Source organism: Pelodiscus sinensis, chromosome 2 (genome assembly GCF_052426305.1).
Source record: "Pelodiscus sinensis isolate ZL-2025 chromosome 2, ASM5242630v1, whole genome shotgun sequence".
Lineage (NCBI taxonomy): Eukaryota > Metazoa > Chordata > Testudines > Trionychidae > Pelodiscus > Pelodiscus sinensis.
The window spans coordinates 41633782-41661618 of NC_143053.1; the positions used below are offsets into that span (position 1 = coordinate 41633782).

General features: G+C 47.6%; 2 protein-coding genes across 7 annotated transcripts in view; one reads left to right on the top strand and one right to left on the bottom strand.

The window, feature by feature from the left end:
• PLEKHF2 (pleckstrin homology and FYVE domain containing 2) overlaps window positions 1-10708 on the bottom strand; it is a 71280-nt gene extending 60572 nt beyond the window's left edge. For 2 of the 6 annotated variants that reach the window (XM_014577229.4, XM_014577230.4), the window contains exon 1: window positions 5354-5493. The gene's annotated coding sequence lies outside the window, so the exon portion shown is untranslated. Of the gene's footprint in view, window positions 1-5353; window positions 5494-10568 lie in introns of those variants that run through there. The other 4 variants (XR_012901309.2, XM_075920348.2, XM_025188417.3 and 1 more) reach the window with 4 other exon arrangements.
• Window positions 4658-27837, top strand: part of LOC149525248 (uncharacterized) — a 41927-nt gene continuing 18747 nt past the window's right edge. Inside the window, exon 1 of the mRNA XM_089776201.1 lies at window positions 4658-6023. Coding sequence (XP_089632327.1) covers window positions 5134-6023 — 890 coding nt within the window. The 5' untranslated portion in view covers window positions 4658-5133. The remainder of the gene's footprint in view (window positions 6024-27837) is intronic.

Here is a 27837-nt window from a genome sequence, read left to right on the forward strand (position 1 = left end):
TGGCATGGCAATCAGCACTGGGGAAAAGGGAAGGAAGGGCTGCGGGATGATTGAGTAACATGATGATATTCTGTCAGCCCACAGGAAAACATTTTTTATACGTATAGTAAGATAAGATTCTCATTTTGCACTCAACTCCTTAATCACTTTTCAATTAAAATTTAACTTTACACATGCAATTACAATTCTAGTATAAATTCAAACTAAAGATGCTACTTGCTCATGTTGCAGTGACCAAATTGCTATAGATTGTATGTGGTGTTGCTACAGACAAGCGAGATCCCTGCAAAATAATATTCAAAGAAATCCATCTCTCAGACTCAGAGAATTGAAAGGGACCCCAAGAGATCATCTAATTCAGTCTCCTGCACGCATGGCAGGACTAAGTATGATCCAGCCCAGGAGGCTCAGGATTCCCTTCCGCCATCTCGCTCCCCCTCCGCAGAAGGGTGAGCCAGCATTAGTGCTCCAGCCATGCAAGGGGGTGGGTGGAAAGCTGAGGTTTGGCTCTACCCCAGAATCTAGCGGGGCCACACAAAATCTACTAACCCTGGGGCCCTAGAAAAGTTAATCCAACCTTGGAGAGAAAGCCCTGAGTCATGGCACCCCCTCACAATGGGGCTGGAGTGTGAGGGGAACCCTGGCATCCCAACCTGAATGAGGTGAGCCTCTCCATTTTTCTCTATCAATTGGGGGCCATGTCTGTGAGGGATCTCCCCCCCCCCCACACTTTTCATTTGCATGTGGCCAACTGATTTTTCTGAGTCAGTGGCCCCCCAATCCAAAAAAGGTTTCCCACTCCTGACCTAAAACACCTGTTAGGGATGGTTATTTAATCTGCTCTTAAAATTTTCCAAGGATAGAGATTTTACAGCCTCCTTAGGCAATTTATTCCAGTGCATCATAGTAGTAACTATCCTAACATCCAACCTAATTTCCCCTTTGCTGCAGTTTAAGCCCATTACTACTACTCCTATCATGACAGATTGAGAACAACTTTCCTCCCTCCTTGTAACACTCTTTCATATACACATGAAAACTGTTATGTCCCCTCTCACTTTTCTCTTCAGATTAAACAAACCCAATTCTTTCAATCTTCCCTCCTAAATCAAGTTTGCTAGATTTTTTAATAATTTAGTTGTTCTTCTCTGGACTTTCTATCATTTGTCCACATCTTTCCTGAAAATGTGGCACTCAGAACTTGACAATACTCTGAGGCCTAATCAGTATTGAGTAAAGCAGAAAAAATTCTCATGTCTTGAACAGTCCTGTTAATACATCCTAGAGTTATGTTTGCTTTTATGTTTTGTTTTTGGCAGCAGTGTTACGCTGTTGACATATTTAGCTTATAACCACTAGAAGATCTACAAGGCATTGCTCAGGTCCTTAACTCAATTTTTGTTTTCTTCATTTAAATCAGGGCTACTCAACTTTGGAAGCCCTGGAAGCCACAATGATACTCACAGCACATGCAGAGGGCCACAACTTAGGTGTGGTTGCATACATATGCAAATATATGTGCAAATAGCTTCTTTCACACTGACAGGCATGAATACAAAGATTAAGGCAAGACTACACAACACGCAGGCCCCATTTAAGTCAGTTCTGCTGTTATTAATAAAATGCAATATTTAACCGATTTCCACCCATATGACAGTACTTTTAATGAGCAATGACAGTTCAGGAATGAAAAGAAGACCATTATATTGACTACTTTTTTGTTTTGGCTCCCACCTATGGGCCACGTATTGAGTCCCACGTAAATCCAAACCGCACCGTGGGCTGCAAACAAACAGGCCGTGGGCCGCATGCATTCCATAAGCTGTGTGTTGAGTAGCTCGGATTTAAATCATTGCTCTGGGGTGAGGCTGGGGATGAGGGGTTCAATATGCAGGCTGCCGTGGGGAGAGAGGACTACCCCGCCATAGCAGCTTGGGGCAAGGTGAGCAGTTCCTCTCTCCATAGCTGCTGCAGCTCCAGCAAGCACAGCCGGGGGAAGAGTGGGGCATGTCCAGGTTCGTCTGCCTCCTGCATTCCCCAGCCATGTAGAGGCATCAACAAACTATGTACTATCCCCTTTGTCAGGGAGCCAGGGGAACAGCCAACAATGTTTCCATACAAATTGGAAGGGGGAGCGTCAGTCCACTCTGCCCTCCCTAAAGGGCAGACAGACTCACTCTCTCAAATATATAGTAGACTGTGGGCCCTAGATCCCTTTCCAAAGTACTTCATCCTAGGCAGTCATTTCCCATTTTCTTTCCTAAGTAGAGTATTTTACATTAGTCCTTATTAAATTTCATCTTATTTACTTCAGATCATTTGTCCAGATCATTTTGAATTTAATCTTAGTTCCCAAAGCACTTACAATCCCTCTCAGATTGGTATTGTTCACAAACTTTGAAGACATTGAATAGAACCAGACCCACAACTAATCCTTGCAGGATTCCACTTGATATGCCCTTCCAGTTTGACTGAACCACTGATAATTATTCTCTGGAACAGTAGCTCCATGTAGGATGTATTTCCCTAGTTTGCTTATGAAAAAAAATCATGTATGACATTACTAAAGTCAAGATATACCACTTCTATCGCTACCCCCCATCCTAAAGGCTTGTTAACCCTGTCAAAGAAAGCTATTATGTTGGGTTTTTCATTTTTTCTTGCAAATCAATGCTGTTATTTATCACTTTTTATCTTTTTGGTGTTTGCAAATTGATTAATTATTCACTCAATTATCCTTCTGGATACTGACCCAGAGAGTCCTTGTTTTGCCTTTTATAGTTGGGCACATTTTCCCTTTTCTAGTCCTCTGGAATCATTCCCATCTTCCATGACTTTTCAAAGATAATCATTAATGGCTCATATCTTCTCTGTGAACTCCTTGAGAATTTTAGGATAGGGATAAAAAGTAACTTAAAAATATTACTGGTTAGAAGGCCTAGCCCATGCTGTCTGGGGCCTTAAGCGCTGACTCGTCATTTTGCTTGGGGGTGGCTTGAACTCCAGGCTCTGCCTCCACTCCACCTCTTTCCTCAAGTCTCTGCCCCATCTCCTCCCCCTCTCTGCCAGAGGGGCTAATCAGCTCTTCACTAACCTCCAGAAACCCTGGGAGGGATGGGAAAGAGATGTAAGTGCAGGGCCACCAATGCATGAAATGGCAGGAGGGGAACTGGGTGCTCTGCACGGACTAATTTTTCCTCAGGGGTTCCAAACCTATGCCCAGGACCCTGGCCACCATGGCAGCAGCAGGAGTCCCAGGCACTTTTCAATTGCCAGGCCTGAAGGCAGCTGCCCTTTTTCATCTTCCCACTGGCAGCCCTGACAGTAAGGTCCTTGAAGTGCTGCTACTGCAGCAGCAATTTAACATTGTCGGCATACCAGCCCATTCCAGCAGTCACTTAACTACTGGTACATCGTACTGTACCATTTCTGTCTAGGATGTATTTCATCAGTCCCTGGTGACTTAAAGACATCTAACTTGTCTAAGTCTATTTTGGCACTAACATTTTTGTTAGTAAAGCTTTTTTCACACCTCTGAGCAATGTTATTGCATCAGTAGAAGACATTCTACCATTCATTGGGACTAGTTAAATTATGCTGACAGGCAAGTTACATACACTTATTATTTTGCATCAGTACAGCTGTGTCGCCTCTAGGGATGTAAAAGAGTAGTTGATTAGTCAACTACCAACTAAGCCTAGGTATCTCCTATCCCCTCTTCTCCCCTTCCCCCCCCCCCCCCCACTGCCTCTGTATCAGAGGCAGCAAGGAGGTAGGGAGGAAAGCTGAAGCCTGCGCTGGGGGAGAGCTGACTTATAAAAGCTGCTTCCCCTGAGCACCATCTCCATACTGCTGCCTCCCCACCCCCATGTGCTGCTACCTCTATCAGCAGCCCCTGTCCATGGCAGCCAGGGCTGACTGTGGGCAGAGGCTGCTCTAGAAGGCAGCCCAGCTCGCTACGGGTCCAGGACCTACACCCACTGTGGCTGTACAGTTTAAATGTAGTAGGAGCCGGGCTGCCTGCCCACCCCGCTCTTACTATATTTAAACTGCAGAGCTGCAGCAGGGATAGCTCCCAAACCCAGCATGAGCTGGGACTGAGCCCTTCTTCCCTTATCAACTAATTGTGTAGTGGATCACAATTCTATCAACTACATGATTAGCGAATTACTCACCTCTCAATATCTTTGACACACACACACACACACACACACACACACAGATCCAAAGAAATCCCTCTTCTGGCAGCTGGCATTTACTGAACTATAGAACATACATTTGCTTATAGGGATAAACTGCCAGAAGCATCACAAATTTTACATACGATACTTGAGAAATTTCTCTTTTAAAAGAGTTATTATATGTATTTGAAGAGTTTAAATGAGATGCAATCCCTACATTATTGTCTCAACCCTGGGGGAGGGGGAAAACGACAAGATTACACAAATGAAATAATTATTTAGAGAAAAATAAATCTAGACTGCAAAATACAGTGCACAAATCCCAAACGAACTCCTACACCCAAATACTTATTTTCCCAGAAGTATCCAAGATGTGGGGGTTTTAGTTTGAATTTAGGGTGATTTATGGTGACGTGAAACAAAGCAGACTCATAGAAGACTGTGGCCCAACCCTCTTCCCATTGAAGCGAGTGAAAGGTTCACCCGCGGCTGCCACAACGCCAGAGTCCTTTCGAACGACCATAAATACAGGGAGCTCGCTCGCTCGCTCATTCGCTTCCCCCCAGTCACAATCCACTCCCGTAACTGATGCCGACGAGGGATTATCCTCCCCGCTGCAGCCAACTCTCAATCCCCGCTACGCTGAACCCTGGGGGCCGGGGTACAACTCCCCCCAAGGAGAGCAGGGAGCTCCGGGAGAGGCATTCAGCCGTGCTACGCCCCCTACAGGTCACGGGGAGGCAGGGCTGGAGTCCCGCCCTGGCACTGCCCGCAGCGGGGCTGAGGGTGAGTTACCCGCCGCCCGGGCTGAGCTCTAAGCACCTACAACGAACGCCCAGCGCTGTGGCGCCCAAGACCCCTCACGGGGACGGGGACGGGGCCGGCTCCGGCACGCTGCCCTGGAGAGACTCCGGGCGCAGGAGACCCTCGCGGGCAAAGTTTGTCGGCGGGGATGCCGCTCCGAGGACGGGACGGCGCCCACCCGTCCCATCCCCACAGGGGCAACTCCCGCGCCGGCCGGGCCACACGGGAGCCCAACATGGCCGCGGAGCAGGAGCCTAGGCAGGGAGAGCCCGCAGGGAAAGTTTGCCCGGAGGCAGCCGCCCGCCTGGCTCCTGCCACAGCCCAGCCCGCCAGTGCGAGGGGGACGCGAGACCCGCCGCGCTGCTTACCCTGGGAGAGCCCGGCGCGCGCAGCTCTCTCCGCTCGGGCTCCTGCCAACCGCCAGCCCCGTCCCACAGCGGCCCCGCCGCGCTCGCACATAACCGTCCCCGCAGCTGCGAGAGGACTGGCTCCAGGGGCTCCGCCCCAGCCCTTGGGATCGGGGGAGGGGCCGCCGCCATCTTGGGAGAGGCGGGGCAGGGCTTCGCGGCGCTCGGCTGGGGGGCGAGGGGGTTCAGGGCTTTCCCGCCGGCCTGTGCGCTGTGGGGAACGCACAAGAGTCTCCCCACCTCTTTCACTCGCAGAAGTGCCCCCCCCAGCTCTGCCTGCTCCCCCTTCTCTCACTGGAGAGTCCCCGTCCCCAAACCTGCCCGCCCCTTCCCTCCTCTTTCTGAAGAGAGGGTCCCCCCCTCCGCAGCTGCCTGCCCGTAGCCCCCTCGCTCACGGGAGAGCCCCCCACACTCACTGGAAAGAACCCGCCGTACAGAGCTGCCTCTCCCCTCTCTACCCCCTTGAAAAGATTCGCCGGGCCAAGGCAGCCCTTGGCTTGCCCCAGGTCTCACTACTTGATGCAAATGCCTCCTGCTTGCGGGTTATTGAATTAAGGAGTGTTTGCGAAGTCTTCCTACAGGACCATTGTTGTTCTGTAAATTCCTTTAGGGAGGATCCCTCTCGACGCGGGTGAGTCAATGAACTATTTACTGTGTTTCAGGTTTGTTGCCACAACTCATGACAGCTCTGTGGACTTCTGGGAAAACGGCATGTTTGAATTGAATCCCAACTTGATGTGAGTGTGGAGTAAATAAAAATTATGAACAGCTTCAGTCAGTCTGAACTTTGAAAAGAAATGGATTGTTTTGATAAGCACAATTAAACGAGATCTTTCTGCTCCTCAGACTACATCTTTGCCTTACTTCATTTCTATTCAGGCTTCTTACTCCTCATTAAATCTAATGAGACTCTTAACCCTGTCTTCAGCTCCTGATGCTTTTTTTATCTCCACGTGATTCTGACTGCTCTTTTTGTTTCTTTTGCCCCCTCTAGAGGCTTTGACTCCTTACAGTTCACTGCATACACTTGCAACAGTCTAATATTAAATTATGTCAATCTCTCTGCCCTCTCCATTAAACTTCTAATGATCTAAACACCTCCCCAGATAACTGTTCTGATTCTCTGTGTTAGACTCGTTGAGTCCTTAGTTGTAAGTCTCTTGAAGCAGAGATTTATTAACTCTTCAGCACACTTCATCTACTGCAGTGTTCTTCAGCCTTTCCCTTGCTGACATGCGAAGTCTCATCTAACCAGGACCTATCAGGCACTTTCCCATATTGCAAAATGGGAGGAAAGGCAGAGAGTTGTTGCATCATCCCCAAGCTGAGAAGCCATGATATATTGCAGTTTCTCAGTTGATGGTGGAAATAGTCCCTAGGAAGGTCATGAAAAGCAGTTAAGGGTGGGTGGGACATGAAGCATTGCACTGTTTATTGCAAATCTAATGCAAAGAATATCTTTTCTTCCACTTCCTGCACTTCATTATACTTCCTCCTCAAGTATTCTCTAGTCAATCTCTTGAAACACACACACAATATAGGTGAATCATTGTTATCCATGATAGTAAATTTATCAGAGTAAAAAGTGGAAGGAGGTCCTGACAATTTTTGACTTTGAATAAGGGTTCACCAATCTGATTTGTTGTATTGCACCCTGCTACATAAAGTGATACAGATCCCGTTTCCCCAATACAATACTTTATTCCTGTTTTAAATGACTATTTCTGTTGTCTATTCAGGTTTTTCAGGACAACATTTTCAATCTTTTAGTCTTTTAAAATCTCTGAGGGGTTGACAGGTTAGTCTGTAACTTTAAAAACTATTGGTCTCATGGCACCTTAGAAACCAACCAAAATATACAGAATCATGAGCTTTTGTGGGCAAACTCACTTCATTAGATGAATTGGAGTGGAAATAACAGAAACCAGAAATCTCTTGGTTTTGCCCACAAAAGCTCATGATTCTATATATAGTCTATATATATATTGGTTAGTCTCTAAGGTGCCACAGAATCATTCTCTCTTTTTTTATTAGTCTTGTAGGCAACCCATTTGTGCTAATCCCTTGCTATAGCGTTACCACCTATACTAAGATTTTTCTAGGACCTCACCATTTGTATAGAATAATTGTGCAAATAGTAGATGTTCACAGACCCTGAAATTGCTTTTTGCAGCCTATGAAACACTTTGGGAAATAATATTTTTCCTGCAATGTTGTTATATACATATTTGATCACATTGTATCATAGCCCAATGACACAAACATCAGAATAATACAAGTTTGTGCTGTGAGAGAAACTCAGAAAAACAGCAACAACATTTTTGATTAATTAAGGTTTCACTCATATGAAGACCCTAGTGTTTGGGTTCCCCAGATTTCATATTCACCTAATTGTAGGACTGTGAAAGTATTTGCTTTTTGGCACAAAAGAAGTGGCCCCAAAACTAGGGATTATCAGTTAATCTAGTCTACTACTTGCATTCCCCCCCCTCCCCCCATTGCCTCGGTATAAGAGACAGCAAGGGGGGGAGAAGCAGGGAGCTGGTGCCCCCCAGTAGCAAGTCTGCAGTGCCGCCTGTCCCCCTCCCCCACACCACCATGCTGCTGCCTCTCATAGAGGCAGCAACATGGGGGAGAGAGGAGGCTGCCACAAAGCAGTCTCTGCCCATGGCGGACTCTGGCTCGCTGCTGACAGAGGCTGTTCTGTAGGATGCAAAGCAACCTCTGTGGTAAGCCTGCTCTGCGAGATGCTGTTTCGGGGCAACAGCTCCTGTCCACAGGGGGTCAGAGCTCCCTGTGGACAGAGGCTAGAGTGTTTGGGGGGGCACCAGGGGAGGCTGCTGCAGAGCAGCCTGTGCCCTTGGCAGGCCCTGACTCAGCATGGCAGGCCGTGACTGCTTCACGGGATGCAGAGCAACGTCTGTCCATGGGAAGCCTGCTCTGTGGGATGCTGCTTCACTGCAGCAGCTCCTATGCATGGTGAGCTCGGGCCTGCCATCAACAGAGGCTGGTCCCTGGCAGTAGCCCCAGTTCACAGAGGTCTGATCTCCCTAAAGACAGAGGCTGGAGCAGCCTCTGTCCGTGCAGAGCTCGGACCCATCACGGACAGGAGCTGCTATCACCCCATGCTGCTGCCTCTATATCAGAGGCAGCAGCACGGGGCAGCAAGCAGCTGGTCTACAAGGGGAGCTGGTTTTTAACTGTCTCCCCTCGTGGACCATTTCCCACCTATCACTATGTACTGCTGCCTCTGATACATTGGACCATAGAATAGTCAACTAACCACTAAGAATTCGTGCAGTTAGTCAACTATTGTATAACCCAATATCTAACATCTCTACCCAAAACATTAATCTATGAAAAATCAGAATTATTAGATTAACTGATAAAGTATCCAAGGGGAAGGAAGATCCCAGTAAAGATTCTGAATTCCATTTGAATTCAAGTTTGGTATTTCCATTACTTCCAGAGATCTTTGGGACATTTTTACTTCAGCCCCAAGGCAGGACCTGACAGCCAGTGAAGTCCCCCTGCAACTCCTAGCCACAACAGGTTGCAGGGGCTCCCTTTAAGAATCCAGCCAAGATGACAGGTAGGGGGGGACCTGCTGTGGTCCCTATCCAGGATGCCCCACAACTGAAAGCCACCATCAGGAGTAGTGGAAGGACCCTTACAGCTCCAAGCCTCTTCCATATGTGGGGTACCCCACATCTCTAAGCTGTTGCCAGCTGCCAGAGGACCCCACACTTGCAGTCACCATGGGAGGGAATCGTGGAGCCCCAGCAACCACAGATATTGGCATAGGTAGCAGTTATTGAAGGCAGCAGAAGGCTGAGCTACACCAAAAAGCCTTGTATGGCCTCTGGCCCCTCTCATGCTCTGCCCCCAGGTCCCTTCCTGCTTCCCAGAACTGTGCTGTGTGGGGGAGGTACCAGGATAGGGCTGAGGTTAATGAGGGCTGCCTGGTGCTGGGGGGCTATGCAACACTCACATAATACTCAAGGGCTGGGAGGGCACACCGCCCATATGTGCTGGGAGGGTGATAACCACTTTGCACTCCAGGGTTGAGGGAAGAAGGTCTCTGGTAAGGATGCTAAAATGTGATTAATTGACTAGTCAGTTGACTCTGGGTTCCATGTGGCACTTCCCTGGACTCCCCAGCTGATCCCAGGTCCTGGGGAAATGCCATAGGGAGCCCAGGGTCAGCTGGGGAGGTCCCAGCTGACCCCGGGATCAATGGCAGCTGCTCCCTTTGAATCATGCGGAGGCAGTATTTTAAAGGGCCAGCCCGCTGCACAGCTGATCTTGGGATCAGCTATGCGGCCTGTTGGCTCTTTAAAACACTGCCTCTGCATGAGTCAAAGGGGCAGGAGGGAAGCCCAGGGTCAGCTGGGAACTCCTCAGATGACCCCAGGCTCCCTGTGGCATTTCCCCAGGACTCAGGATAAGCTGGGGAGTCTAGGGAAGTGTCACATGGAACCCACAGTCAACAGGGGACTCTCCAGCTGATCCCAGGTTCTGGGGAAATGCCACAGGGATCCCAGGATCAGCTGGGAATCCCCAGCTGACCCTGGACTCCAGGGCTGCCCCTTTGATTCCCCGCAAAGGTGGTGTTTTAAAAGGGGCAGCCTGCCACACAGGTGATCCCAGGATCAGCTGTGCAGCTGCCACCTTCGGGTTTCAGAGCAGCAGTGCCACTTTAAAGTACCCCTTTCCCCCCACCCAGTGCTGCCTCTATTTCATATAGGCAGCAAGGGGGGAATTGTCTAGTTGACATTACTATCTGATAAGCAAATTCTTATTGGATAGTCAACTAGTCTTTAACATCGTTCATCTGTGGGCCACACTACCCACATGCCAGGCACTCTGGGACTGCTGGAGGAAAGTCATATTGCATACTCAAGAGTGCTGTGGGGGGAGAAAGAAGGGTTCCACATAGGAGTGAGGTGTCTGGACTTCAGTGGAAGGAAAAATTCCTCAGGCAGAAGTGACAGGCCAAGGGCTAACCATCCTGAGACCAGGGTTCACCTACAACCTGTGTGTTCTAGACCCTCCTCCTTTCCCATTTTGTCAGTTATTTTTATTAAAAGTCAGGGACTTATGTGAATTTTTAGTTGTTGCCCATGACCTGTCTGTGACTTTTACTAAAAATAATAACAACAAAATCTTAGCTTACCTCTTGCACAGCTGTGCACACAGTGGTCCTTTGTCCAATGGTCAGGATGTACAAGTGCCACAACTTGCTGTTGCAGTTAATAGATTTAAGCTTTCTCTGTCAAGTGTTTTTGCAAGTGCTCTGGAGACACAGGATTCTTTCTGTCCATCATCTCAAACCTACCCAGCTGTAGGGATGTAAAATCCCATTTAATCATTTAACTGGGAAACCACATGAAGGGGGTGGGGCAGAGGGTAGGCTGGAGCACCTTCCTTCCCTGCTGCAGGTGGGGGCTATTCCAGCCAGGATGGAGCCCCCCTGTGTGAGGAGCACCAGCCCAGGCTTGCTATATACAGGGGCTGCTCTACCTGGGCTAGAGCACCCCCTTGCCACATTGGACCTTGCTGGGATAGAGCAGCTCCCTGCCTGTAGCAGGTGGGGAGCTGTTCCAGGCCCCATCAGTTAATTGCAACTGGCAAGCCTTGCTGGGTGATGCTTACCAGTTAACCATTCACATTCCTACTCAACATCTTGCCCAGCCACCTAATCCAGGTGCTACCAGGTGAGTTTGGTGAAGATTGCCAAGCAACATGCAGAGTTTAAAAGAAAATGCACTTCATTCCTTGCTGACACCTGCTTTTGTAAGAGGAAAAAAGAGTCATAGAATTTTTATTATTCAAAAGGATGTTTCTCCACCTGTCTAGATCATGACAGGATTGCTTTTGTATTCTTAACCCACTGCTAATAGTATTAAATAGGTCCACTGATGGAAAATTTTCTCCTTTAGAAGTTCAGTTACTTTATAGCTATGTTTTCCCACCTATTTAACCATTTTTCCTACTGCATTTTCAGACCTTTGTTCCGTGATATTGTCCTTGTTGTGACAAGAGAATACTGATAGTATTCTCTTTATAAGTTTGTGAAAAGGTCAGTCCCATTCCTGGGCCCCTGTTCAACTCAGTCTCACCAATTATTTAGGTACTGTGGCACAGGCCACTCTTGCCCTTGCTGGGGTTTAGATTTCTGTCCCTCAGCTAGAAGGGCTTTGGGGCAGGTGCCCCTTGATCTCCCTAGGCTGGGTAAGCAGACCTCCCCAGCCACTGGCTGAAATGCTCAAGCTACTTGGGGAAGGGAGCCCAAACAGTTCCCGTCAGAGCTCCTGACCTTCCTTGCTATCTCCAGCAACACTGACTTCTCTTTATTAGCGTCTCCAAGTCTCTCCTTATCTGCTATCATTTCTCTCACTTTTCCTGCTAATGCCTGTGATGCACATGTTATTTCTGTATTCCATTTCTGGAAAGTAGTGAACAGAAAGGATGAAACAACTCTATCAGGTGACTTAATTACTATAGTTTCTTTGACACCAAGATAATCAAAAGCCATAAGGCACATACAGCATGCATTCAGAAGCATCCTTATGTCTGTTTACTCCTGAGTATTATATAAGTCTTGAGCTTATTCAACCTCTACCAGTTATGGACTTTATCATAGAATCAGAGAATAATAGGACTGGAAGGGACCTCGAGAGGTCATTGAGTCCAGTCCCCTGCCCTCATGGCAGGACCAAATACTGTCTAGACCATCCCTGATAGACATTTATCTAACCTACTCTTAAATATCTCCAGAAATGGAGATTTCACAATCTCCCTGGGCAATTTATTCCAGTGTTTGACTACCCTGACAGGAACTTTTTCCTAATGTCCAACCTAAACCTCCTGTGCTGCAGTTTAAGCCCATTGCTTCTTGTTCTATCCTCAGATGCCAAGATGAACACGTTTTTTCCCCTCCTCCATATGACACCCTTTTAGATACCTGAAAACTGCTATCATGTCCCCCCTCAATCTTCTCTTTTCTAAACTAAACAAACACAGTTTTTTCAGCCTTCATTCATAGGTCATGTTCTTTAGACCTTTAATCATTCTTGTTGCTCTTCTCTGGACCCTCTCCAATTTTTCCATATCTTTCTTGAAATGCGGTGCCCAGAACTAGATGCAATACTCCAACTGAGGCCTAACTAGCGCAGAGTAGAATGGAAGAATGACTTTTCATGTCTTGCTCACAACACACCTGTTAATGCATCCGAGAATCATGTTTGCTTTTTTGAAAATAATCAGCATAATGGCATTGCGCAAGAGGGTTTTTCTTGCGCAAGAAGGGGAAGTGTAGATGCTCCTTCTTGTGCAAGAGCCTCTTCTGCAAAAATGGCAGCTCATTAGATATGCAAATGAGGCTTGGCGATATTCCACGCTTAGCCTCATTTGCATATATCTGGCACAAGATCACGCCAGTGTAGACATAGCCTATGTGTGAAACTGATTGTTCCTTCCTAAGTGGAGCACTTTGCATTTGTCCTTATTAAACTTCATCCTGTTTACCTCAGACCATTTCTCCTATTTGTCCAGATCATTTTGAATTATGACCCTATCCTCTAGATTAGTCACAACCCCTCCCAGCTTGGTATCATCTGCAAACATAATAAGCGTACTTTCTATGCCAATATCTAAATTGTTGACGAAGATATTGAACAGAGCCGGTCCCAAAACAGACCCCTGCGGAAACCCACTTGTTATACCTTTCCAGCAGGATTGTGAACCATTAATAACTACTATCTGAGTACGGTTATCCAGACAATTATGCACCCACCGTAGCCCCATCTAAGTTGTATTTGCCTAGTTTATTGATAAGAATACCATGTGAGACTGTATCAAATGCCTTACAAAGTCTATATCAAAGCCTAGGTATACCACATCCACCTCCTCTCCCTTATCCACACAGGACTCGTTATCCTATCTAAGAAAGCTATCCAATTGGTTTGACATGATTTGTTCTTTACAAATCCATGCTGGCTAGTCCCTATCATCTTGTCACCTTCCAAGCGTTTACAGATGATTTCCTTAATTACTTGCTCCATTATCTTCCCTGGTACAGAAGTTACACTAACTGGTCTGTAGTTACCTGGGTTGTTCTTATTTCCCTTTTTATAAATGGGCACTATATTTGCCCTTTTCCAGTCTTCTGGAATCTCTCCTGTCTCCTATGATTTTCCAAAGATGATAGCTAGAGGCTCAGATACCTCCTCTATCAGCTCCTTGAGTATTCTAGGATGCATTTCATCAGGCCCCGGTGACTTGCAGACATCTAACTTTTCTAGGTGATTTTTAACTTTTTTTTTAAATTTTATCTTCTAAACCTACCCCCTTCCCACTAGCATTCACTATATTAGGCATTCCTTCAGACTTCTCAGTGAAGACCGAAAGAAAGAACTCATTATGCATCTCTGTCATTTCCAAGTTTCCTGTTTCTGTTTCTCTCTCCTCACTGACCAGTGGGCCTACCCTGTCATTGGTCTTCTTCTTGCTTCTAATATATTTATAAAAGGTCTTCTTGTTTCCCTTTATTGCCGTAGCTAGTTTGAGCTAATTTTGTGCCTTTGCCTTTCTAATCTTGCCCCTGCATTCCTGTGTTGTTTGCCTATATTCATCCTTTGTAATTTGTCCTACTTTCCATTTTTATATGACTCCTTTTTTATTTTTAGATCATGCAAGATCTCGTGGTTAAGCCAAGGCAGTCTTTTGCCATATTTTCTATCTTTCCAACACAGTGGAATAGCTTCCATTTGGGCCCTTAATAATGTCCGTTTGAAAAACTGCCAACTCTCCTCAGTTGTTTTTCCCCTCAGTCTCGATTACCATGGGACCTTACCTATCAGCTTTCTGAGCTTACCAAAATCCGCCTTCCTGAAATCCATTGTCTCTACTTTGCTGTTCTCCCTTCTACCCTTCCTTAGAATTGTGAACTCTATGATTTCATGATCACTTTCACCCAAGCTGCCTTCCACTTTCAAATTCTCAACCAGTTCCTCCCTATTTGTTAGGATCAAATCTAGAACAGCTTCCCCCCTGGTAGATTTTTCAACCTTCTGAAATAAAAAGTTGTCTCCAATGCAGTCCAAGAACTTATTGGATAGTCTGTGCCCCGCTGTATTATTTTCCCAACATATATCTGGATAGTTGAAGTCCCCCATCACCACCAAATCTTGGGCTTTGGATGATATTGTTAGTTGTTTAAAAAAAGCCTCATCCACTTCTTCCACCTGGGTAGGTGGCCTGTAGTAGACTTAGCCTAGCATGACATCTGCCTTGTTTTTAATCCCTTTTAGCCTAACCCAGAGACTCTCAACACTTCCGTCTCCTATGTTCATCTCCATCTCACTCCAAGTGTGTTCATTTTTAATATATAAGGCAACACCTCCTCCCTTTTTTTCCCTGTCTATCCTTTCTGAGCAAGCTGTACCCTTCCATCCCAACATTCCAATCATGTATATTATCCCACCAAGTTTCTGTGATGCCAACAATGTCATAATTGTACTTATTTATTAGCACTTCCAGTTTTTCCTGCTTATTATCCATACTTCTCACATTTGTATATAGGCATCTAAGATACTGATTTGACCTTGCCTCCCAGTTTTGCCCTGATTCTCCTTTCTCTTTGCCATTATAGCCCATGCTCCCTCCCATTTCTGACCCATCTCCCAGGTCTCCATGTTCTCCTTGTTATCATTGTAAAAGCATCTAGCAAAAAGGTATGTTTGTGCTGGGTGTGCTCCTATCCTCTTGTGCATTTTGAACCATATAGTTACAGAAGAATTTTACAAATGACTGCTCGTTGCATGCCACATATACTAATTTTTTCCAGGAATGCAGAGTGTGTTCACCAATTATCTGGTATCTCTTGCATCCAACTTTGGTTCTGTCTGGCGCTATCTTTCTGCAGTTTTCAAAAAGTTGTTGTTGTCATATCTGTCAAATACTTTGATGACAGAATTAGCTTTTTTAAAATCCTTGTAAGACTGCCTCAAGTACTCAGCAGCCAGTTCATCCAATGCATGGAGTTTGCCTTCAGCCATCATTTGTATGACAGCAATGACAACTCTGGTGTACAATTTGGTTTCTTTGTTGCATGCTTTTACCTCATAGTTTCTTTCATCTTGAGCTTCTTCATCGAGTAGTGTCCCTGAGGGTGCTCCACTCGAGGTGCTGGGTCCGTCCCGGCGCCGCAAAACAGAGAAACTTCCACAGCAGTAGCCCTGCCGGCTCGCGCATGCGCTCCTGTTGCCTCGCGCTGTTACAGCTGAGCGCGGGCCGGCTCGTCAGTTTTCCTTCAACCGTCCGCGGCCGCAGACGGACCTAGGACGCGCTCCCTCTCTGGCCTGAGGAGAAAAGGGAATTTCATTTAGAAATTTGTTTGCCACTTGGCAGTTTATAGTTAGGATAGTTCTTAGTAGTTTTTACTTAGTTAGTTAATTAGTCTCAAGTTCCTTGTTTCCGTCCTAGTTTATTTTTGTAGTAGCCTTTCAAAAAAAAAAAAAAAAGAGAGAGAGAAAAGGAAAGAATAGACAAAATGCCTGGTTTCAAGAAATGTTCCCAGTGCCAGGAGGCCATGCCGGACTCAGATGGGCATTCGCGCTGCGTTAAATGCCTAGGGGACGGGCACATCCCTATGAAGTGCCCTCACTGCATGAAACTGACAGCCCGCGCTCGGCGCGATAGAGAAATGAGGCTGAGGGTGATTTTATTCAATAAAGCCCTCCAGTCTGATGCGACCACGTCTTCTCCCACTACCTCGGGAGTTCACTTGTCCTGTTCACCTAAGAATGACCTCCGCAATGCCGAGCCACAGCCCAGGAACGTACGGGACAGACCGGGTACCTCTGGCTCTTTGCCGAGGCACCCAACAGAGAAGCCGGGCAAGAGCCGCAGTGCCTCAGCTCCGACTTTGGTCGGATCAAAAGACCCGATGCGGGCTCCCTGTAAGGGACCGCGGGCAGACTCGGCACTGACAAAGGCTCCAACGGTCGGGCCACAAGCAGCAATGGCGGCTCCGGCACCGGCTGACACTGCGCATGTGCAGTCAATGACAATTCCGCCGGCACCCGTGCCCACGGAGCCAGCTCACGAGACCTTGCTCCCTGCGGTGCCGCAAGCAACAGCACCGACTCAGGCACCGCAGGCGGCCAGCAGCACCGTGCAGCACTCTGCACCGCAGCCTCCTCTGGCATCGGCACAGCTGTTAACTCCCGCGGCACCGCTGATTCAACCCCAGGGCATCCATGCGACCGGGACTACACCACTTCAAACGGCACCGTCTTCTCCCGCAGATTGTTCGATGCTGAATGAGGTGCCCTTCAAGTCAAGGCGCGTGCGGACCCCTTCACTCACGCCTGAAAGAGCATGGTTCTCTCCGGGACCTTGGTCACCAGCTTCAATCTGCTCTGGGAATCATCGTGCTTCTCGTTATGTCTCCACTAGAGATCAATATCATAGATCACCGCAGCGATCACCGTCGTACCATCACTATCGCTACCACGATCAACGACACTACTCCTATTATTCTCGTTCACCATCTCGTTTTTCTGACAGATCTATATCACCGAGGTCTTCGGGACATTCGAGATGTTCACGTCGATGCGAGGAGTCTAGAGCCTACACTCCTAGACGATCCCTGACTCACAGTCGGAGATGTGACCGTCATTATGATGACCCTCGGTGTCCTCATAACACGCGATATCCACGATCACGATCTCCGCAAACCACACGCCCAGCGTCTCCACCTCGTGTGCCTTCGCCGGCGATTCCATCAGTGCCTGTGGAGGGCACAATGCCAGTTCCTAGTCAGGAATCGTATGCAAACAACTACACTCCAAATAGGGAACCACAGACCCCTGCCTCTCCGGCCAACCAGTCATCTCCGGACGATGCTGTCTTTCCTGGTGAACAATCCCCCACGGAAGATCACAAACAGTTTCAGGAGCTCTTTGCCAGGGTGGCACAATCTCAGGGTATCCAGATTACGGACGTACAGCAAAAGCAACATCCCTTGCTGAAGAACTTGCAGTCCTCACAAAAATCAAAGCTGGCTCTACCCTTCGATGAGGCTATCCTGGAAATCGCAAATGATATATGGCAGACCCCCGCCACTTCTTTACCGACTAACAAGAGAGTGGACAAGAAATACTTTATAAATCAAAAAGGGATGGACTTTTTGTTTACCCATCCCCAGCCCAATTCCCTTGTTATGGACGCCGCCCAGCAAAGATCAAAGACGGCCCAAAATAAAAATACGGCAAGTGATAAGTAGGCTAAACGCCTGGACATTTTGGGTAGAAAAGTGTATTCTTCTGCCACTTCAGTTCTCCGGATGAGCAATTACGCCGCCCCTCTTGCCAATCACGACTTCGATAACTACTCCAAATTAGTCCCTCTTCTAGAGCACCTACCAGACTCAAAACGCCAGATCTTGAGGGCAGTAATACAAGAGGGCTACACAACAGCCAGAACAGCGCTTCAGATCGCCCTAGACACGGCTGATGCAGCAGCTAGAGCCACGGCTACTGCGGTAGTTATGCGTCGCGGGTCGTGGCTGCACCAAGCAACTGCCCCGAGGGAGTTATTAAGCAAAGTGGAAGACTTACCTTTCGATCGTCAGTCTCTCTTCGCCCAGTCCACTGATCAGGTGTTCCACTCGGGCAAGGACTCCCGTACAACTCTTAGAACCCTTGGCATGTATACGCCTCCGTATAAACGTAAGAGGTATACGCCCTACAACAAACAGAGATCCTTCTCTTACGCAACATTCCCCCCCAAGCCAAATCAACAACAGAGACCAAGACAACGCCAGCAAAAGCGAAGACAGCAACCTGGCAAGACTTCCGGTCAACAGCAGGGCCGGCAACAGGTTTGATGGGTCAGTCGAGGGACTGCGTGCAACTCCTTTGTCGGGAGCGTCACACAATCAGGTAGCCTTATTCCATCATCGGCTGAGGCCTTATCAACATCGCTGGTCTCTGATCTCCACCTATCGATGGGTCAACGACATAGTTGTTTCAGGATATGCCATCCCTTTCAACTCCATTCCCCCCCACTTCCCGCCCTCCCCGTCCCTTTTCAGGGACCCCTCTCACGAGTCTCTGCTACAGCAAGAGGTGTCCAGACTACTTACTATAGGAGCCGTGGAGAGGGTACCCATTCAATTTTGGGGGAGAGGTTTCTATTCCACGTACTTCCTCACCCAGAAGAAGTCAGGGGGTTGGAGGCCTATCCTGGACCTGCGTCGACTCAACCGCTACCTGAGAAAACAAAAATTCAAAATGGTCACTTTAGCTTCTATCATCCCGGCTCTCCAGAAAGGGGATTGGTTTGCGTCCCTCGACTTACAGGACGCCTATTTCCACATAACCATTCACCCGGCCCACAGGCGATTCCTTCGTTTCGTAGTGGGCGCGGAACACTACCAATACCGAGTGCTACCCTTCAGTCTGTCAGCAGCACCATGGGTGTTTTCCAAAACCCTGGCAGTGGTAGCTGCCTACCTCCGACGCCTCAATATCGCGATTTTCCCGTATCTCGACGATTGCCTATTAAAGGCCCCGACTCGCGAGGAGGCTACGTGGGCAGTGACCACCACCACAGCCGTATTCGAGGCTCTGGGCCTCATAATCAATTTCGGCAAATCGTCCTTGGCACCAAGTCAAGACTTGGAGTTTATCGGCGCGAGACTCGATGCACTGAGTGCGAGAGTATACTTGCCTGCAACAAGATTCCAGATGATTCGGGACTTGGTACATACGGTTTCAATTGCTCCCAGATCCAGCATACTGACTTACCTGAAACTGCTCGGACATATGGCTGCCACCACATATGTGGTGGCGCATGCGAGACTTCATCTACGCAGCCTCCAGCATTGGCTGTTCAAAGTCTACACACCGGGGGTACACGCTGTGAGCAAGACAGTGTCCATTCCCCGACAGGTCAGGACTTCACTAATATGGTGGGACAACCCGCAAAATTTGTTATCAGGGGTCCCTTTCCACGCACGAAGACCCACAGTGCAGATCACAACAGATACTTCTCTGATCGGTTGGGGCGCACATCTGCAGCAACATCGAGTTCACGGACTCTGGTCGGCACAGGAGTCACTTCTACACATAAATCTCCGCGAGCTCCGAGCTGTATCCAATGCATGCAGGCACTTCCTTCAGAGGATCCGAGGTCATGCAGTCCACATCCTCACCGACAATATATGCATGGTGTACTATATCAACAGACAAGGTGGGGCCCGTTCATGATCCCTGTGCGCGGAGGCGATATGACTGTGGAACTGGGCGATCCACCACAATATAAGCCTTACCGCATCGTACCTCCCAGGCAAAGACAATACCATCGCCGATGCCCTGAGCAGACACTTCCTTCCTCAGCACGAGTGGGAGTTACACAACAAGGTGGCCCACGGTCTCTTCCGTCTCTGGGGGTTCCCGAGTATAGACCTCTTTGCCACTCATCACAACAAGAAGTGTCATCATTACTGCTCACGGGCAGGTACCGGCAAGAATTCCCTGGGGGACGCTCTTCTGCTCAGTTGGGGATCTCACCAACTTCTCTATGCGTTTCCGCCTCTTCCTCTCATTCCGAGGGCACTGGAGAAGATAGCGACAGAGGGTGCAACAGTGATTTTCATAGCACCCTTTTGGCCTCGACAGACTTGGCTGACACAATTGTCCAGAATGTCGGTCGCTCAGCCACAACGACTTCCACTGATGCCCAACTTACTGTCTCAGCAGCACGGGTCGATGCTACACCCGAGCATTGATCGCATGCATCTTACGGCATGGCTCCTAACTAGTTTCAGCCACCGGAAATGACTTGCTCTCAGGAAGTGAAACATGTGCTTATGAATAGCAGACGCCATATCACTCGCAAGGCCTACACCTACAAATGGCACCGGTTCCAAGCGTGGTGTCTGGAAAGGGACTTTGACCCTCTTTCTTTACCGGTGCAGCATACTTTGGACTACATCTTCCATCTGAAGACGGAGGGCTTAGCAAATGCTTCGTTGAAAGTGCACTTGGCAGCAATCTCGGCCTTCCGCCCGCACATCGATGGACATTCGCTATTTGCTCACCTGTTAGTTAAGAGGTTCCTAAAGGGACTTGATAACCTATATCCGGCCTTCACAATCCCTCCGGAGCCGTGGGACTTATCTTTGGTACTGGACGCATTAACTCGTCCCCCCTTTGAACCATTAGCAACTTGCGACCTGCGCATGCTCACAATGAAAGTGTCATTCCTTCTGGCAATCACGTCAGCACGTCGGGTTAGTGAGTTGGCAGCCCTTTCAGCCAATCCACCATACACTTTATTTTCTGAGCAAGGGGTTCTGCTTCGCGTTCACCCTCCCTTCCTTCCGAAGATAAATTCTCCTTTCCATGTAAACGAGCCCATAATTCTGCCAACATTCTATCCGAAACCTCATTCCTCGCCAGAAGACTCACGTCTACATACCCTCGATGTTAGACGAGCACTGGCCTTCTACCTGCATAGAACACGTGCCTTCAGAAAGTCTCGGCACCTTTTTATAGCTACGGCGGAGCGCTCCAAGGGTCAACAGCTCTCCGCACAACGTATTTCCAATCTGATCACCTCCTGTATCTCACGTTGTTATGCCCTACGACACAAACCCTTACCAGGACGACCTCGCGCTCATTCCACCAGAGGCATGGCCGCATCTACTGCGTACCTTAGAGGGGTACCATTACAGGACATATGCCGTGCAGCAACATGGTCATCCTCGCTCACCTTTGCCAAGCACTATGCTCTTGCGAACATATTGAGGAATGATTCAGAGGTGGCGCAAGCAGTCTTGGCCACAGCACAGAGACCATAAGTCTGAAGGATGCCGATAGTGCTTGACCACTGCTCTGTACTCACCTCGAGTGGAGCACCCTCGGGGACACTACTCGACGAAGAAGAGAGAGTTACTCACCCTGTGCAGTAACGTCTGTTCTTCGAGATGTGTGTCCCCGTGGGTGCTCCACGACCCACCCTCCTCCCTGCTTCGGAGCTTCTGTTTATCTCTTTCAGATGCTTCCGGTTGGGAGGAAACTGACGAGCCGGCCCGCGCTCAGCTGTAACGGCGCGAGGCAACAGGAGCGCATGCGCGGGCCGGCAGGGCTACTGCTGTGGAAGTTTCTCCGTTTTGTGGCACCGGGACGGACCCAGCACCTCGAGTGGAGCACCCACGGGGACACACATCTCGAAGAACAGACGTTACTGCACAGGGTGAGTAACTCTGTCTTCCAGATGATGTTCTAATTCAGTTTTGTCTATTCTTCTCATTGTTCCATCACCATGAAAGAGGAACACAGACTATCATCCAACTGAGTGGACTAAGAACAATTGCCATTGAAACATCGTATTTGTATTATACTAAGGACAGGGCTTTGCGGAAAACTGTTTCTGGGCTGATAGTATGATTGCCCCTCCCTTGCCAAACTTGAATATGGTCTTCATGGCTATGTCACTGTATTTTTTATGCCAGATTTATTAACTGGGCTAAAAGAAGCTATGTGTCCCATTAAAGTCAGCATTATACTAGGAAATCTGATACACTTATGTCTGCTCATTATACAGTAGAAACTGGCTACATCTAGGCTGTGTCTAGACTGGCCAGTTTTTCCAGAAAATCAGCCACTTTTCCGGAAAAACTTGCCAGCTGTCTACACTGGCCACTTGAATTTCCGCAAAAGCACTGACTTCCTACTGTAAGAAATCAGTGCTTCTTGTGGAAATACTATTCTGCTCCCATTCAGGCAAAAGTCCCTTTTGCACAAAAGGGCCAGTGTAGACAGCTCAGATTTGCTTTCCGCAAAAAAGCCCCGATCGCGAAAATGGCGATCGGGGCTTTTTTGCAGAAAACCGCGTCTAGATTGGCACAGATGCTTTTCCACAAAAAGTGCTTTTGTGGAAAAGCGTCCGTGCCAATCTAGACGCTCTGCTCCGAAAATGCTTTTAACAGAAAACTTTTCCATTAAAAGCATTTCCGGAAAATCATGTCAATCTAGACGCAGCCCTAGACTACATCCCTTTTTCGTAAAAGGGATGTAAATTAGACGTAGACATATCGCAATTGCTAATGAAGTGGGGATTTAAATCTCCCCCACTTCATTAGCATAAAAATGGCTGCCGCTTTTTTTCGGCACGGAGCTTTGCTGGAGAAAAGCACCAGTCTAGACGCTGATCTTGGGGAAAATAAAGCCTTTTCTGAAAGATCCCTTATCCCTTATTTCATAGAGGGATAAGGGATCTTTTGGAAAAGGCTTTATTTTCCCCAAGATCAGCGTCTAGACTGGTGCTTTTCTCTGGCAAAGCTCTGTGCCAAAAAATGGCAACCATTTTTATGCTAATGAAGTGGGGGAGATTTAAATCCCCACTTCATTAGCAATTGCGATACGTCTAATTTACATCCCTTTTACGAAAAAGGGATGTAGTCTAGACGTAGCCACTATGTTTAGCAAATTTCAATTGAAAATATAGAAAATTATAATTGCTTTGAAACACTTTGATAACTCAGAATACTCAATGTGAAAACATTTCATGTTATTACATTGCAAAATGTTGATATCTGCCATTTTTGCCCTATGCTAACCAGTGTCATCACTTCTGGAATAAAACAAAACTTGCCCATGGAAAACCAATACAAATCTTTTACTGCACTGACATTTGATAGCTTTGACCAGCAAAGACACATAGAGGTGTTGAAATTAACTTAAACAGTTAAAACTTATAGTCAAGTTCATGTTGTGGCATTTCTGGAACTGTGTAAAAATGACATTTTCTCACTTTGAGTACCATTATTTCATCTAGCAAAGAGCCTTATCACACCACTTGACAGTTCCTCCTCTAAATGTACATAAAATAAATTTTCAAATTATATTTGATATGGGTGTGTGTGTTGAGTACATTACATTTCAAAACTGAACTCCTAAAGGGGACATAGGAGAGAAAATACATTGTATGATTTAAAAAGCCTGCTGCTACTTTGTAATTCATCATGTTGCTTTATTCTCTGAGATCACCATAAACTCTCATGTGACTGAACAGAACAATAACTGATTTATTTATTCCATACTCTTTTTATTAATTCGCTCATAAGCTTTTTCTACCAGTATGCCAACCATTCACTATATCACTTGATTACTAACATTAGCATAGATCAGCCCTTCTTTGTTAATTCTTCTGTACCTTTGGCAGTTAACTCTCCTCAGATCCAGTACAGGAACAGGACATTGACCTCCTGGCTTGGAAACAGAGTAGAGTATTAACAGATTATATATTTGCCACAGTGCAGGGTTTTTCCCTTCTTCTCCCATTAAGCGACTGTATCAGGACCTGCTGTATTTCAACTTTCTAGAGCAGTGGTCACCAACCAGTAGACTGGGATCTACTGGTAGATCTTGGAGTCTCTGACAGGTGATCCTCACTGGTTTGGCCAAGAGGCTACCAAGCACAGCACTTCAGTTGCCTCTTCTTCCACTGCTAGCATCTCCTGTCCTTTGCCTTGAGCTGCCTCCCTCCCGCCCCCCAGGAGCTTCCTGCTTGCTGTTCAGAGCAGGGAAGGGAGCAGAGGGGGCACTGATGTCAGGGTGTCCCTTCTTCTCCAACCCTATATTCTATCTTCACAGGGGAACAACAGGGCTTGGGATAGAGGGAGTTTGCTGGCTGCTTTTGAGAGCAGTGCAGGGCCAGAGCAGGGGTGAACCTACCTCAGCCCCACTGCACTGCCACCCAGGAGCCACCTGAAGTAAGCAGTGTCCAGCTGGAGCCAGTTCTGAGCCCCTACCCCAATCATGAACCTCCATCTACACCCCCAAGCGCCTGTCCTAGTCCTGAGCCCCCTGGACCCAAACTCTTACAGAGCCTGTATCCTGAACCCCAACTCCCTGCCCCAGGCTTTGCTCAAGAGTCCATCTCACACTCCAAATCCCTTAGCCCAAGACCAGAGCCTGTGCCCCAACCCTCTGACCATGCCTGGTGAAAGGGAGGGAGGATGGAGTGAGCAGGGGCAGGATCTCAGAGAAGAGGCACAAAGGAGGTAAGGCAAGGGTATTTGGGTCGGAGGTAGATCCTGGGTTGCATTTAAATTCAAAAAGTGAGCTTGTGCTTAAAAAGGTTAGAGACCACTGTTCTAGAGAAACTCCCCTTCATGAAAGACTGACAGGACCACTTCTATTGCCCTGACTCAGCCTGCCAGGAAGACAGCCGTGGAATAATTGAAGTATGAGCCAGCTGTAATGCTTTATATATTAAAAAAAACAGAATAAATCAGAGAAAATGTCTAGCTGGCCTGTCAGTAACACATTAGGGAACACTATGGTGGCAACATAGTACCTATTTTTTTAAGCAGACCCTTTTGGTAGATTAAAGCACAGCAGTGATGAGCTGTAGCAGTTGACTGGAGGAATGGTGATTACCATACAGAGCCTTTAAGATTTCATGATGTCTAGTCCTGGAAAGAAGAAACAGTGTATTCATACATGGCACCGCTATGCCTAAGATGCCTTTTTTTACTTTAATGCTAACTTTTCTTACTCCACAACACAGACAGAGCCAAGAGAAAGTCCTGAAAGGAACTGCTTGAATGAGAAATTCAAGACTAAAAAACACGTGAATCATTGAAAATATAGTTAAAGTAAGAAGCACAGTTTTAAGTATTTCATCCAATGGAACTGTTTTAAAATGTTTGATATTAGATTCCCAAAGTTTCCTTCATAGTAACAGATCCTGTGATAGAAAAATCTAAGGCTCAGACCCTCAGAAATTCATTATGTACCATTTTGGGCACTAAAAAACACAGCACGTTCTTATATAACCAAGCATCTGGGGGAGATTAATCCTGATTTAAAAAAAAAAAAAAGAAAGAAAAGCCTCTGAATGCAAAGTATCTATGCAACAGGACAAGGATGACAGCAAAGGAAACTATGATTTGTACAACAAACAAAAATGGACTTCAGGAAGCATTATTTATGAAAAAAATCAAAGATCAGAAATATTGAACATTTAGGGCATGATTTTTAATGATGCTGAACACATAGTCCCCACTGAAACATGGAGTAACTCACAGGTGGGCAGTAATTTTTGATGAGGGGCCACTCCCAAGATTTTGATAAGTGATCAAGAGCTGCACTTTTCTGTGGAGAGGCCCAGGGTCTAAGATGGAGGTTGGGTGCAGAAGGGATCTCGAGGTGGAGATTGGGGTGCAGAAGAGGGTGTCAGGTCTGAGAGGAAATTTGGGTGAAGGAGGAAGTTGTGACCTGGGGCAGGAGAATTGGGTGCAGGGTCCAGGAGGGGGGGTATGGATGCAGGAGAGGATTCTGGACTGAAGGAGAAGTGTAAGAGGTGTGCAGGGTCTGGGAGTTGTGAAGGTCGGGGAAGAGTGGAGATGGTTTGGGAGGTGACCTGAGGCAGAGAGTTGGGCTGTGAGAAGGGGTGGGGTGCCAGAGGCAGGCTCTGGCTGGGAGGTGTTTAACCTAGGCAGCTTCCAGCCAGCAGCCCAGCGGGACCCCTAGGATTGCCCTCAAATGACTAGCAGTACTTCACTGACAATGCCAATCTGTATTTGAGGAACATTATTGTGGATGTTCAGACCAGCATGTAGGCAATGGCTGCTGCCTAAAAAAGGACAGACTCGTGCATGGACCGTGACTTGCTTATGTGACAAACTCCATCTTGGGAGGTACTTTCACACAAGGAAAACAATGGAATTCCCTCCACATGGGCAAGGATATAATGATGGCTCTGGGCAGGGCCGGCCCGAGCCATTTGTGTGCCCCGGGCTCTGGGAATGGAGTGCGACGCATGCACAGCCCCGCCCCGGGCACATGGCGCATGCATGGCCCCACCCTCAGGTGCCCGGCGCATGTGTGACGTCACCCGTGCCCGGTCTGGGCACCCCAGGCGTTAGCCCGGTCAGCCCGTACCTTGAGCCGGCTCTGGCCCTGGGGGTTCATCTGTCTTTGTCTTCAGTCTGGTCGTCAGTCACATCTTCATTCCTGTATTCACTCCAGCTCGCCACTCCAGGAGCATCTTTGCTATGAACTGAGCCTGGAAGGATATATTCCAGATACTTATAAGACAGCAGATTACTCCTTCTCTGCTACAAGCCTGCACCAGGAACTTTGTAATTGGTGAATGCAATTTATTTCCTTTAACAATTTTACTTTTAATGCCTTTTTGTTCATTGATATACCTTTAGATTTTAAAGTATTAGCTATTTTGGTAAGATCTGAGGTACAAATTGACCTGGGAACATGGCTGGTCCTTTGGGATTGAAAGAACCGATCTGGATTTGATGAGATTGGTTTTCATAACTTTTCATTGGTGTAAGGCAGTTTTCTCCAACCTTTTTACACCCAAGATCACTTTTTAAATCTCAGAACAAGCAAAGATCTACCACCCCATCCTTTGCCCAAGACCCCACCCCTTCCTTGAAGCCCCACCCTCTCCATTCTTCTCCTCTCCACCACTTGCTATCTCCAGCCCTTACACACTTTACACTTCCACCTTTTTTCCCAATTCTTATGTAGGAAGAGATTTTTCCAACATTTGGCCTGTCTAGACTGGACCAAATGTTAGAAAAACCCCTTCTTTTGGAATCCCTCGTATTCCTCGTGGAACGAGGAATATAGGCATTACCAAAAGAGCATGTTTGCTCTTCCACTAAAAAAAAAAACAGAACAAGAAATGCATCCCTGGATGCGGAAGAGTTTTTTCAGGATATCTCTGGAATCCTGGAAAAACTCCTGGGGTGCGTCTAGACTGGCAAGATTTTGCGCAAAAGTGCCTGCTTTTGTGCAAAAACTTGCCAGCTGTCTACACTGGCCACTTGATTTTGCGCAAGAGCACTGATGTTCTACTGTCCAAAATCAGTGCTTCTTGTGCAAATGCTTTGACGCACCCGTTCAGGAAAAAGCCCTCTTTCGGAAATGATTTTGCGCAAGAGGGCCAGTGTAGACAGGCAGCTAAGACGTTTTGCGGAAAAGCAGGCTAAATGGAAAAAAGCCATAGTGGCCTCTTCGAGACTCCGTAGCCGCAGTTAGCTCCCGGACTTCCTGGTAACTTGAGCCCCCTTAAAGCAGATGCAGGCTGCTAAGGTCACGAGGCAGGAGCCCTTCTGGGACCTCTGGCCAGAGGTCTGCCACATGGCCCCTGCCATCCTCAGCAGCCACCCCAGAGCACGATGGCAGCTCCGGGGGGGATCAGGCACCCACATCCCTAACACAGGAGGCCCCCAGGGCCAGAAAAAGACGGGCCTCATCCTGGTCGTCAGGGGAGCTGGAAGTCCTCATGGACCTGTGGCAGGAGGAGGAAGCCCTGCACGACACCCGCTCCCGGCGCCAGAACGCAGATATTTTTGCCTGCATGGCCCAGGCGCTCCTCCAGCAGGGCTATCCAGCCCA